Raw genomic sequence first — 15,131 nt, forward strand, 5'->3', positions numbered from 1 at the left:
AGTTTTGTTAGCCCCCATATTCCAGGAACTGAGAACAAGGGATGGCTATATTGTCATATTTATAGCTGCACAATTTTTTTTTTTAATTTTTACTTTTCAATTAGAGTTGACATTCAATATCATTTTATGTTAGCTTCAGATGTATAGCATAGTGATTAGATATTTATATAATTTACAAAGTGATCCTCCTGATTAGTCCAGTATCCGTCTGGCACTATGCATAGTTATTACAATATTATTAACTATATTCATTATGCTATATTTGACTTCCCCATGACTATTTTGTAACTACCAATTTGTACTTTTTATTTAATTGGAAGGTCAGAACATCTGGGAGTCCAGAAAACGTAAACATCAGCAATTAGAATTTGTCTCTGTATTTCTAGTTCTGTGTTAGGAAGAAAATGCCCAAGACAGAAACTTTGATTGGCAACCGAATCTCAGTGGTAGAGACAGGTCCATCATGACACTTGACATTAAGTTCTTTCTACTAACTTTTCTTTTTACAATTCCACACTGTTCAAACTTCTGATTATTATTTGGCTTTCCTACAAGGTGACAAGAACATACTGGTCTTCTTGTTCACTATTAATAATTATCATTTGGTTTGAAGACTGTGTTTTAAATACTTAATTAGCATGAGTTTGTACAAGAATGATTGTTCCTAGGTCCGTTAACAGATCTAGGCCTAGACAAGTTTAAATTATATTTTTAGATCCTTAATCATGGAGGCCCACCCACTTGTTATCCAAGTGGTCATTCCCTGAATGTGTTAACACTATCACAGAAAAGTTAAACTCTATAGCCTCAATACAAATCTGGGACTGTATCTACATGACAACCCTCCAGCACTAGAGCAGGGATGCTCAGAACATCAGAGAAAAAAAAAAAACATACAACAGGTGTTGCGCATTGGTAGGGTTGTTAGTTTTGTCTTCTTGGTTTTTTTTTAAGACAGATATTAGAGAGATAGAACAAAAAGGAGGACTCTATGTTTTTAATTTAGACAAACTCTTAAATGAATTACAAGAAAAAAAATTAGAGTGTGTCAATGTATTAGATTCAGTAATGTTATATATAACAATAGGGTTGGAGTAAGACATTAAGGCCAACTTCCACAAGTTAATTTTTCATTGTTAATTGTATTAATCTAAATGCTCTTTTTCTTTTCCAAATAAATGCCTGTAATACTTTTTAAGCAATTGCATCCACCCACTCTTGATTTTGGCATTTCCCCTGGGCTCAACCTAATACAGTAATAACTGTAAACTTTTACATAGATGCTCAAAATATAGAATAACTGTACATCATTAAGAAGTAGCAATACTTACCATGAATATAAGAGCATCTGCGATGAACTAAAAATTCGGTTTTCATTTTAATGCCCTTGGCCTCTTGGAAGAAATGTTTCGCAAACTTAAAAAAAAAAATCTGTATTAGTCTAGCACTTTTTCTACACCCCACAATGTTGCAGGTATAATACCTCATGTTTAAAAACATGTGATTCTTTTTCTGGCTTTCTTGTCACAGCCTTGTCCCAGTAAAAAAAAAAAAAAAAAAAAAAGAACAACAAAAAAACCCCGACAACTTATTTTCAGTTTCTACATTTTTTTTCTTAATTAGGAAGAGTTAATAGAAACACCTTAAAACCACTTATTGGATATTACTCACAAAAGCATATAGAAAAATCCACACATCTTTTCTGGGGCTATTGTCTTCCTAAATGATATAGCCTCTCATTTTATTCTTCAAGAGACATTTTTAGCCATACAGATACTCTTCAGTCCTCAAACCAATTCACTATCACATTTATCATTTATAGATTTCAAAGCAGGGTATCTAACTAAATATAGGTACATTATAGGGAGATTATATATATATTATATATACTATATAAATATTGACCAGTGTACCATTTTTGTAAATATGTTCTTTTTCAAAAGTCATCTAACATTTTTACCCAAGACATACATTCACTAATAGGTATGCATAGAACCTCTTATAAATTTAAGAACTGTCTTCATATATTAGTTTTAATGTCATAAATATTTAATAAGAAGTATGGACACTACTAACTAGTCTTATTGTTAAATTTAGAAAATAAATATAATTTTACACTGAAGCTTGAAGAATAAAAATTCTTTTAAAAAACAAAACACTTTTTATATTTTTCTTATAATGAAAAATAATAATTGAATCAAACATTCATGCACTGAAAGGCAAACCATTGATAATTATTTCTAGCACTATACTCACAAAAATGGATCTTCGCTACTCTTTTCAGGATCTACTAGCAGTGATCAAAAGAAGTTTGCATACGCAACTTATTCACATTGCTTTATTTTTGTTGTTGTTGTTGGTATTGTTCAGTTCACAAAAAAAAGTATTTCAAGTCATCATATCCTTGCATTTAACCAGCAAAAGAATAATCTTGAAAGAAAACATTTTACAAACTGGACACATACCCTGTTTATTGTCTCTGAAATTGTACTCCATAAAGCAAGTCCATTTCTTAAACCTTTCCCAATATTATACAAAAATATTCTTATGCAAGTAATAAATTTATCTTTAAACATCCAACTTTTTTGAAATTCAAAGCAGTCACACCAAAAGTTATCATTGTTAATTTTTAATCTAAACATAGAACACCTTGTGCTTATACAAACTGCTGTTATCATGTGCTCATATACTCCTTACATGGATCTGGCAAATATACTCTGCCATTATGCATTAAGTTATGTAAAAAAGTATAATCAGTGTAGAACTTGCCTATTTTTAAACAATGTTCTTTAACCATCCTCATCTACATTTGTTTATATATATAATTTCTTTTTGGAAAAAATTTAAGGCAAGTGCAATCAAAATTACAAAATCACTATCTCTATTACTAACATATGCAGCATTCATATTTAGTGAGTGATCTTCTTCCTTCTTAAAAATGAAAGCACAAAATACTAAGTGTGTTATTCTTGCTACAGTTGGTTGTATAGTCTTACCTATAAGCCATAGTTAAAATCTTTAGAGATATCAACACAAAAGTCTACTTTTCTAATGTTACACCAGCAGGAATCTCTGCTATCCTCTCCCTGTAATTTCTCATTGCATGTCCAATTTTCTTACAAAAATATACACATTATTCAGATGCCCATGAAGATGACTATGAATACAAGGTCACCTAATAGCACAGATTATTTAGAATGCAGTACTCATAAGATCATCAGTTGTCAATTTACTTAATTCTGTTGTGTTTTTATTTCATTTCAGTGTTAGCTCAGATTCTGTAAAGTAAAACTAAAAAGAAATCTTATCAGTAACTGTGTTTCTAAAGTTAGGCTTTGCTGAGGACATGTTATTTGCTAAGGACATAATTTAAATAGAATCTGAAAAAAATAAGTTATTTCACAGCCCTGAAAAATAGAATTGACTAAAAGATAGAAAACCCATGGTAATAACTTTGGTGCTTTTGCAAGCTTTTCTTATGATAGTCACTGAGTACAATACCTTACCTCCCTCATTTTTTTTTTATAAATAAATAATTCAGGGCTACCACCTAATGGAAAAAGTAACAAATGGAAACTTATCACAAAATTTTTATGGGGAAAGCAAGAATGAGCTGACTCTCTCCTTTAAGATAAAATGCATGTCCTTAAAGAAAAGTTAGTTGAACCGAAATCTTGGTATTTCTTTTTAGCCTGTGCAAAAATGATTCACTGAGTAATTTCCTGATGCAGTACATTATCTTGGGAATTCATATAACTACTTATTTAATGTAGCACATATATCGATTGAGCTTATATAAATGTATGGGTAGTGTGTTTTTAATTAGAGAGCACGCACATAACACACACACTCACACATAATTTAGCACGCCAAATGCTTCATGTTGTCAAAGTTTACTGTTTTGAACTGTTCCTGTCCAGAAGACGTTCTGGAAATAAATCATGCTCAATTGGTACATTGTCTCTTTCACTTGAGTGTAAAAATTTTAAAAAGGCTATATTTGCATTCAATAAAATTCTACTATTGAACATTATTTTTTGGATAATCTAGTGTTATAGAACCCTAGATGGTAAGAGGGCCTACAGTGGAAGGAACTAGAATATGGGTGGAAAAACTTAAACCAATTCTCTAGAATGTATAAGAATATTTTCTCTCAACTAACAGCAGCCATGCCCTTGATATATGCTCTTAGGATTAGTGACAAGATTAGTTATGAGAATCAGACATCAAACAGGACATTCAACTTAAGAAACAGAAGCTAGCAACCTCATCACTGGTAGTCATTTCTGATATAACAAGGGAAATAAAGATCAACATTAGTCCAGTGAGATAAATATACGTGGCTGGAAATATATCGTCAGAATAAGTGACTGAGGTGTGACTGAGAAATAAAGAACCAACTGGTTTGTCATTGTTGTTTAGGCTGTCATTTTGCTGAAATAATGCAAGATGATCCATTTAATTTAACCTACATAAATTAAGTAAATTTATTAGTACTGCATGAATGTAGTCTTGGACTTTATGTCATTCACTAAGGTTCCCCAAATTACATGATTATAAAAATTTCCTAGGGTTCAATTGTTTTGGAGTGTGAGCAAGTAAGTAATCCATGCCATTAACAAATGCTACAAGTGATTCTTAAAGGACATTTGGAAAAATCTTCATTGGAGTTCATCTTTTCATAAATTCATTGTTAATGTGAGGGAAAATAATTGTTAATTAAGTCCAACTAATTAAAAAATTTTGATATTGATATGTTTATTTTCATAACCAGTATCTTTGGGGATATCCCTAATTTTACTATTTTTCTTCCTTAACAGAAACAGAAGTGACAGTAGACCTGTATTCTCTTGGAAGTTGTGTTTTTAATTAACACAACTGTTAATTAGCTCACTTTTTCTTCTATGATGGTGGATTTACTTTTTCAAGTCATACATTTCATGACAAATTTGGACTCGGTTTTCTTGACTAGTTCTTTTTTTCCCCCTTCTTTCTGAAATATTCTCAAAGTGTAATTGTCTATACAGTTCAGTTTTTTTCAGGAATTCTTTATTTGGAGTTCTGAGGAGCAAATTGGGAGGAATTATTTAAAAAGAAAGATCCAGTTTATGGTGAAATTCATCCTCTGCAAACTTTAATTTTGTATTTCAAAGAGTGACAGCGGTTGTAATGACAGAAACAACAAATCCTATACCTATGTTTGTCAAAAAGTGGTCTTTGGGCTTCCACATTAAAATTACCTGGAAGCCTGTTAAGTGAATAGATTCTGGGTCCAACCCTGGTACTATTTGGAGTTCCATTAGAATTTCCATTTTTAGCAAGCTTTCCAGTCAATTCTTCTGAAGCCTAAAACTTGAGACCTACCTGTTTGGTTTTCAACTCTGTCTTATAGAATCACCTGAAGGGTTTATATAAAAATAATAATAATAATAATAATAATAATAATAATAATAATACCACCTAACAATAGGGACAAACCCCAGATTAGTTTTTTTTTCTGAATTTCTGAGACTTTAGGACTTTTGAAACCTTCCTGGGTGATTCTAATTACACATAGATTTTAGAACTATTCCTAGTAGGCCCACTAGAAGGATGCTATGAAAGAACAATTTCACCTCTTGTCTAACCTTTATGTCACAGTATAAGCATGCCCAAAAAAATCATAATTTCTCTTCACACATTATAATGTTTAGCAATCAAGTTCTCATTTTATTTTAGAAAAGCATGCTAGGAAATGGTTCTCTATTCATCCTGGGACTACCTAAGAAAAGATTTTCAGAGTCCAGTTTTCCTTTCCAGTTCATAAGTGTGTAAACAGTTCTTTATTGCCAGGGAAAAAAAGGAGAACTGATATATTTAATGGCTTAATTTAAACCAGGTATCGATTTTCATAATTTTACAGTTCTGTTTGTCTTTTATATAGGCTTTTAGCATGTTCTTCTGCTTTGTTTTTGGGGGATGTTTTGTCTTTTATTAGTTTTTTTTTTTTCCCCAGAAGTAGGACGTTTTACCTTTTATTAGTTTTTTTTCCCCCAGAAGAAATTTGACTGCCTTAGCAGTATTTCCATAATCCACATTTTTTGTGAACCATCTTGAAGACTTTTGCCATTTATCACCTTTCCTAGACTATTATTTACCTATATTTTATTTAAATCATGTAAGTATATATCATTATACCATGTAAGCAGAACTAGAAATACTATCCATAAAGTCAAGTTTATGTACTAAAGTTTTTTAAAAATCCTAACACATTTTAAATCAAACATATGTTAACTATTCAAATAAAAACCTCCTTATGTATACCATTTAAAACCAATTAACATATCATTGGGATGGAAATCCCCAATTTGGGCAAACAATTGGTAAAATATTTGTCAAATTTATATATTTTCAGCCCTTCAGAACTTATCCCACACACGTTATTAGTATTACTGGGCATTAAATATTGATTCAAAATTTGAGTTTAAAAAAGAAATTTGTTTGAATTACTCTTATAGGCCATACATAAAAGCTAAAAATACCACAGCAGTAAGTGTTTGGGTCATTATTATTTTAATTCTTTGAATATTTGCCTCATTTTCTGTTTTTATTTTTCCAATAAGTATAGCTATGATATCAATTAGGAATTTTCTAGAAATAAATAAGATGTTTCATGAATATGAATCTTTTAACCACATGTGAATGTGAGTGTAATTGAAAGCTCCTGAGAATTTGTGTTTGTGTGTGTGTGTGTGTGTGTGTTAGAGAGGTGCACAAATAGTCCCCAAATAGTCTTCAAATAGAGAGTTGTCTCCTGATATGTTTAATGGGTCAGGTTCTATGATTCAAATTTAAAATACAATATGGAAATTATACACTGAGTCATAATCCATATAACATTTTACTTCTTCAGTAGAAGTTATTTTTTCACATTGAAAAACCCTACTGAGGTAGAAATGACTTCATGAAATTTTAAATATATTAATTACTTTGAAATCCAACCTGAACTAACCTTATGTTTTTTAAAAATATATTACTTTCCATTTTCATAATTTAATTCTGCTTCATTTTTGATAAGTGTTTCTTAAAAGGCTGTCCTAAGATATGAATTCTGCCTACACAGTCCATTCATTCTAAGTGGTTTATGGTTGTTCACTTGTTATGCTTGGGATGGGAAGATTTATTACCATTCCCCTCCTCAGAAATAAGTGAATAGTTAAGTTTATTTATCTTTACCATAAAGTGAAAAGGCTAAAAATATCTCCCTTTCAGAATGACTGTGTACTACAAGCAGGTACAAACAGAGTAGAAAAATAAGATGATTAAAGATCTTGGTTATTTTAAAATATTACCTGAGGGGACTTTATTTTAAGGTCATTATGTGAGTAGTACCTTAAAAAGAAAGGAATAAAATACCTGGGGAGCAAGAAGTAAGGAAGAGAAACAGCAAAGAGGACTCACGTTATAATGTCTTTCATTTCTGTTTCTCAAAGAATTTTATGAAGTAGGTGAGGGAAAAATGCAGGATTTAACCTTGAAAAGATCATTAACATGATAACTTTTAAGTGATCAAGTTTGTGATTCAAACCTTTCCATAATCCAGTAGTGAAGGAAAAAAGAGGGATTGTAAGTGGACCTGACTTTTTGACATGGTATTTCTTTTTGTTCAGCCAGCTAGGCATCTCTTAAGCTCCTTTCTTCACACTCATAATAAGAATTAAATCTAAGAGTTATAAGCTTATACAGACATAGAGAGGGAAAGAAAAATATAACAAGAGTTATCAGATCAACAAAGGTACTTACATATGTTCCAACAACACATTATTAATTTATTTTCATCTATGATCAGGTAGAAACCAGAAGAAACATTTGTAGCTTAATAAATAATTTAATTTCTTGAATTTCTATGTAACATATAAATTTATTTTTACAGGATATATAGAGAGCATACTCATAGAGAGCAACAGACTTATGAAACGACTATAAAACACAAATTATAATTCAAGTTTAAAATTTCTCATTTTTACACTTGTATTTGTCTATTTTCCTATTGCTAGTCAAAGCAAAATCAAATATATAATTGTAAGTATTCTAAGAAAAAAAGGAACTCCTCCATCACCTACACATGAGTTACATACATTCTAGATTGTACAAAATCAAAGGTAGTAGGCAAAACTAAAGGGAAATACTATGTAAAATGCACTTTTTACTGACTATTGAACATATTTGAGAGTGTCTGAGTTTAACTTTTGACTTGAACACCAGCAGAGGAAAATGACTAAATTCACTTTCCTATTTGGGTTCCCTCAAACTCTGAAAATGTAAAAGTTTTTACAATTCAATAGCAGGTTATATGAACATATCTCCACTACTTTGGTGGAAAGAACACACTAAGGATTCTAGTTACCAGGAGCATATGCTGCAAAGGGCATATAGACAACTGTCCATGTATGCTAACAAAAAGATGTGACTCCATCCCAGTTGAGAATTAACCTAAAATACTCACATCTGATCTCCCCAAATTTAGTCTGTCATTGGATAGATTCAATTTACTTTGCCATATGTTCATGAACAATTTAACATGTCATTTTACATTAAACCTTTTTTTTTTTTTAATGACCAGCATGCCCTTTGGAATTTAAGGTTATCTGGACTATGAAGATTGCAATTTACACAACATCAATATTACATGTAATAGTCTCTAGTTCATGTGCAGTTTTACTTTCTATTCATTTAGTTGTGAGGGGAATACAATGGAATGATTTAGAGTGATTGCCTTTCCTAGAAAAAAAACTTTTTAGGCTGTGAGTCCTAGGGGATGGATCAATGAAGGTAGTGGATGGAGAACTATGTACTAAAGGGCAGAAAGAAATTTTCATTTTATATATTGTATACGTATGTAATGGAGAGATGTTATGTATTCTAAGCCTGGAAGGAAGAAATGATGGTCAATGGAAGATTATAGCTGAGTTCCTTCTTTTTAGTGAAGTTTAATGATGACGAAACATATAAGATTAGGATTAGGATTAACTCATCATCACCCCTCTTTACTCAAATTTAGTTCTTACAGCACCTTGTATCTTAATTATTAATGTAACACAAACTATCACCTTGTTGCCAATCATGACTAAAAAATAAAACTTTAAATGACCACCTCACTTCAGTTTATTCTCAAAATTCTTCATATTGCCCCAAAATTATATCATAAGTCCTGAAACTGGCAAAAAGCACAATTGCTGAAAACCAAGTATATAATCAATCCAAAATCTTGGCACAAGATAACTGGGTCCCTTTGGAAAAGCATGTCAAATGGTTGTTTCTTCTACTCCTATACTAGATTAATTCTTCTTACTTTTTAAGAAACAAGGTTAAACTCAAATGATAGAGTTTAATGTAATAGGCATCATGTCAAGTTACATGATTTCACATTCCCCCAAGCTATCTCTCAAGTAAATTAAGAAATGAGTAAACTATCGTAGTAATAATAAGTCGATCCTCATTTATCTGGGCACAAATTACTTGTCATCAAAGTTTTTCCTCACTATAAACCAAGTCTCCCATAAATTGGATGATGTCGGGAGAGGAACAGCCTTTGTTTGTTAAAAGAATAAGCATCCCTGAATTTTCATGAATGAAGGTGAGGAATAGCAGCCATAACAGTGCCTATGAGATGTGTGGTTTATCTAAATGCCAGTTTCTGAGAATATGCTCTAAATCCAAATATCAATAGCTTTTTAGATGATAGATGCCTTTAAGACTTACAACCAGGAAAACAGTTTCGCACACATTCACAATTTTGTCTGGAACTTCAAGGACTTCATTATTTCCTTTAATCTTTTTTAATAGACTCAATTGTTCCCTGAGTCAAAGTTTAAGGTCTGTTGTTAAGGATAATCAAAATTTGACTGTCAGTTACCTTCTTTGCTCAGAACAACAAAGTGGGAAGTGTTCATGAAAAGGCAAGGAATAGCTCTGCTTCCATGGACAAGCTGCTTATTTTAGGGAACTCAGTTGTATTATCATCTCTTTGTAATAACTGTATATATTGTTTAAAAAAATCTTCAGTGATAGGTAATATGTGACTGTAGATAGGATTTGTAACCCATTTAATAATATTTCGCCTCTCTTAATCAACTATGACAATAATGGGAATAATGACCAAGCAAGTTCAGGTTAGAAACAATAAGGAATTTTCCTCTTTGGTGTCTGTGTATTCTTAGTTCCATTCAGTCATTTCACTTGTACAATACCAACAGTCTCTTTTGAATTGCAATAAGCTTCCTTCTGGAACTAATGATATAAACTTAAACCAAATTTAAAAAAGAAAAAAAATTTAAGCACAGGATAAAAAAATACTTCTTAGAAAAAAGATATAATTCCAGAATCGGAAAATAATTTACCAATGCATGAATTAATGTTTTCCTAGAAATGATGATCTTAATTTACATAAATGGTATCCGTCAAAGTTAATGACTTCTAGGATAAACAAAACTCAGAGTTTAGGAGTTGGCTCTCAGTTAATATTTTTTCTGGTTATGAAATACTAAATAATAAAGAAATAAACAAACATCTAGCTATTTAAGTTGATAGGGTTCAAACACATATATTATAAAGAAAGTAATAAACAAAATGCTTGTTTGAACAATCAAGTGTTTAGCTATATAAATATAGTAGGTTCAGGTTTCTTAACTCATTGTGTCTTGGATTTATTTCATAGAATTAATCTAAACTTAAAGCAGCTGGTTGCATGAGATACAAATTTCTTCTCTGCCCACAGGAGACCTAAGGGATGGATTACAAATTAAATAATCAAAGATTTGAGCACCAGTATAAAGGGTAGGACGCTCATAGGCAGCAATTAGAGGTAACATTAAAGAACCAGGTGTACTCTTGAATCCATACTGTATCACTTGGAGCCTGAGCGGTGATGGCTGAAAAATAGGCAATACCAAACACCACACATGTCCAAGTCCAGAAGCCCATTCTTTCCCTCAGCTTGGCTAACATAGTCACACTTTCAACTGTGTTTCTACAACTAGAATATTCTTATCCCCCATAGTCCCCACCAAAAAAAGAGAAGGATGAAACCTAAGCACTAAGGAAAAGACATTTTTTCTGCTTTTATTGTGAGTTCTAACATAACTTTTGTTAAACATAGAGCACGTGAACACATGACAGTTCCTTCATTTGTTCTCACATGGAGCTGATAGAGGAATACTTGAGAGGAATGTTTCTAAAGCCATAGATAGCTTCTCAATTTATTTCATTTTTTAAAAATATGACAAAACATTAGAAAAAAAAGTTTCTTAAGTTGTGAGAATATCAAATATTACCCATCAATCCCTGAATCATGCTATTCAAAGTGCTTAAATCTACACTAAAAATAGAACAAAAAATGTACTCCCAAGGCAGCTAAATTAACACCTATGGATGCCTAAAATATGACTATGGTTTGATAACTTCCTCTACATTTATTCCACACTTCCATCGTGCACTTAAAAAGATAAAAATAGAAAAAAAACCCAAAGAAATAAACCAGGCCATTGCCATGTTTACAATTTTCTGAGCACTGGGGGAATCTAAAATCCAGTCCAATGAGGTTCACTGCCACCAGTCCCTGACAGGTGTCCATAGTACATAGTAAACAATGGCCTTCTTGGATTCTGAAAATAACCCAATGTGCAAAGCTGACCTTAAAGTTTATATATCCTTGCAGCTTCAGTTCTGGTTTGTGAAAAAAGTGACACAGGTCCAAGAGGAGCACGGGTATAAAGAACAGATTGTAGAGAAGGACCCAGGAGAGTTGTCAGGGAAATAAACATTTTCTTAAGCAAATAAAAATCAATGCACATCCCAAGGCTCCTTTACCTTGTCACACAAAAACTGAGACTGTTGCATTGTTAAAAAATTCGTATACTCATCCCTTATACATTTGCAATTCAATTTTACCCTCCTTAGTGAACTCTTTTGAAATTTACATTTTTTTTTTTTTTTTGTGGCTAACTCACATCTTACTATTGTGACCAAAACCGTAAAATTGTTTTCTCATTATATGGTGGTTGGAGTAAACTGAACATACAATAGTCACTACACAAGCCCACAGACGATGACTGGAATGAAAGTTCCTTCAAGAATCACTAAAGTAATATATAAGTTCTATTATCAGTGTTTTCATCACATTCATTTTATTAAACTAAAAGCTATTTAGGTAATATTTCCCTTTAACAATCTGCCCTCTGCAAATTCCTTTATGACTAATTTTGCATTACCCTCAACATAAATACATATTAGCTGTTTATGTCACTGATTTCAAACATAAAGCTGCATGGTTGGGATGAATTTCCTGGGAGCATCAGCTTTCTGTTTCTGAAAGATAGAGCTATACAGTTAAAATAAAATGATTCTTTATACAGTAAAAGTAATTATTTTAAACACTTTTCTCACCTAATTTAAAAACTACTTTTTTGTAAATAACGTTTATTTTGAAAGTACTGATTTTTGTAGGTGTAACCTCCTGAGTTCTTATTTAAACACTTTGATATGAATAAGTGTTGCTTATGTTCACAAACTGAAACCAAACATTTGATTCTGAATGTATCATTGAAAATTAAATACAGTGAATTAACATTTAAATACAAGGAGACCCCATAATAAGTTTCACAGATTTTTTCTGACTCTTTAGAAAATAACATTTTGTATAATACAAGGTGACAAAACATATTTGATGACACATCCTGTCCTTCCCTTTGGTTTGGAAGCCTTCAATGTAAATTTCATTTTGACTTGTGTTGATTCACCCTTTTAAGTTAACTTGCCTGGCGTTTGCACATAATATCATTTGCAGAAAAAATATATAGAGAAAAGAGGAAGTAGAATATTAAACAAAAACAGCCACAAACACATTCATGCCTTTCCAGGAAGTGATCAAATATAGGGCTTGATTTTTTTTTGTTTTGTTTTTTCTTTTTTTCTTTTTTTGTTACTTTTTGTTGTTGTTGTGTGTTTATATATATATATATATATATTTATTTATTTATTTATATAAGGGTACATTAACTCATTTAAAAAATGGAAAAAAACACTCTCTCCCCCATTTTCATGCCCTTGATCTTTTCTTCTTAGCACACTGTAGTAGTCACTACTAGCACACTTTTGGGTCTGGAGTGTATTCTGATGAGCAGTGAATTAAATGTTAAGACAGTTAGACTCACCACCACCCCTCCTCAGAGTTTACACATCATGCCGCCATTAGAAGGGTAGAGGTAGGGAATGAGGCAGGACAAGGAAGAGATTCAGGGCTCTGATTGGCGGGGCCCTCCTATGAACAAGTGTTCTTTTTATCTTTTTTTTTTTCCCCAACTGGCAATGCTGGCATTCGTTGCACTGCTCTCTGAAGGCCTACATGGCCCTGCTGATCCTAGGCAGAACCCAAGAGAGGATCCGGTGCTCCTTGTCCCAGTGGATAGATTTGTCCAAGCACCCCAAGGGAATGTTAAAAGCAAAATAAAATCAAGAAAAGGAAATAAAACCCATTCTAAAACTAAACTAATGAAGCAAAAAAGGGTATTCTATCTATATATAAGTTTCTTCTTTAAAAAAATGTAAATTTACAAATTCCAATGACATATAAAACAAAGTCAAAAAATGTGATGGATAAGAGACATGGTAAAACAGGAACACTGATGCTACAAAGAAATTGCAAAAAACATATGTACAAGACCCTGTTTTTCCTCGTGTTCTAGAGATTGTAATGCATGTTTTTAACAGCAGCAGTCGAGGATTTAGTTCCAGGCACTGGACTGCAGACTCTACTCAAGCTCCCAGGGACGGGGTGTCCCTTGTTTTTCTGTCACCAAATCACACTGGATATACTGGTCTCCCTTGGCAACAGCGGCAGGATGGCACTGTTTGTGTGGGCCTCATCTGGATTCTGCTCCCTGCTCGATTTTGTCTGTGGCCGCTGCCCGTTGATGAGTGTCATAGGGATGTTACAATAGGTATGCTGATTTCCTATGGAGGTAAGAGGCAGGGTGCCGGTAGGAGGTACGTCATACTCATAGCTTCGGTAGTAGTGTTTCTGACGCATTTGTGAATGGTACGTATTGTGAAAGGTGGAACGGAGATCTGGATGGGCAGTGGCTAGAGCTGTGGAGGTGGCTGCAGCCATGGAAATAGCCGAGACAGTCTGCAGCTCCCCGAAAGGCCCCTGCTCACTAACATCTAAAGCCTGCTCGTGTGTAATGGGTTCTATCCTCTTAAAAGGCATTTCATATTGTAAACGTTTCCAGAATTTAGAGTTCAACTTGTTGCATTTTGGTCCATGCCACTTAATAACCGTCAGGAGCTTAATGGTGTGCTTGAGGGCCTCCACCTCCTGGTAGTTCATAATTCCTCGTAGTTCACTGCATTCAATTAGTATCACTTTAATTTCTCCAGTCACAAGCATGTTTCGAAGTCTGGTCTCCAGTTCAAAGATACTCCAGCCCCTTCTGACTACGTAATTTGGGGTCATGACAATAATCAGCCGCTTGCTTTGATCTACACACCTTGCTACATCTTCAATGTATGCTACGAAAGAGAAAAGGATTTATCAGAATGAGTACATTGAACATGTGTTCCAAAAAGCCCTGGTAGATTCTTTCATACATTAAATGAGAATTGGTGTTGAGTAACATCTTAAGATGAAAATAGCCAATGATCACTTTGAATAGATTATGGGCTTTGCTTCTTTTAACATTAGAAATATTTTTTCCAGGTATATAAATCTCTTATTTGGTTTCTTTAAATGTCAAGGCTTATAAAATGAGATGCTCTATAAAATAATGGAAGTAGCTCCTCTGAGGTATCAAAAATTTAGTTTCTATGAACAAATAATGACATTTTTTTTTCTTGAGAATCTGACAGATACAATTTTCAAAGTATAAAATGTAAGTTAAAACTCTGTCTAAAAATGATGACTACACAGATAGACATCAAAAATATGCACATTCTCAATTGAAAACATTAACTTACTTCCAGTTGGAATTAAATCTCTATCTGGTATAAACAACTTATATCCATAGTGCTTTTCAAGCATATCAGGTAGGATTTCAAGAGCAAAGCGTTCTTCTTCCCCAGTCTCTTGATTCCACTGGTCAGGATCCACTTTGGTG

At 32.7% G+C, this 15,131-nt stretch overlaps 1 protein-coding gene across 1 annotated transcript in view; it reads right to left on the minus strand.

Annotated features, from left to right (window-relative positions):
* Positions 1 to 12,953: 12,953 nt before the first annotated feature.
* IL1RAPL1 (interleukin 1 receptor accessory protein like 1) overlaps positions 12,954 to 15,131 on the minus strand; it is a 1,273,836-nt gene continuing 1,271,658 nt past the window's right edge. The window contains exons 10-11 of the mRNA XM_011378990.1: positions 14,992 to 15,131; positions 12,954 to 14,547 (exon numbers count right to left, since the gene is read on the minus strand). The exon at positions 14,992 to 15,131 is cut by the window's right edge and continues 31 nt beyond it. Of these exons, the coding sequence (XP_011377292.1) occupies positions 13,829 to 14,547; positions 14,992 to 15,131 (859 nt within the window). The 3' untranslated portion in view covers positions 12,954 to 13,828. The remainder of the gene's footprint in view (positions 14,548 to 14,991) is intronic.

Source organism: Pteropus vampyrus, unplaced genomic scaffold (assembly GCF_000151845.1).
Source record: "Pteropus vampyrus isolate Shadow unplaced genomic scaffold, Pvam_2.0 Scaffold351, whole genome shotgun sequence".
Lineage (NCBI taxonomy): Eukaryota > Metazoa > Chordata > Mammalia > Chiroptera > Pteropodidae > Pteropus > Pteropus vampyrus.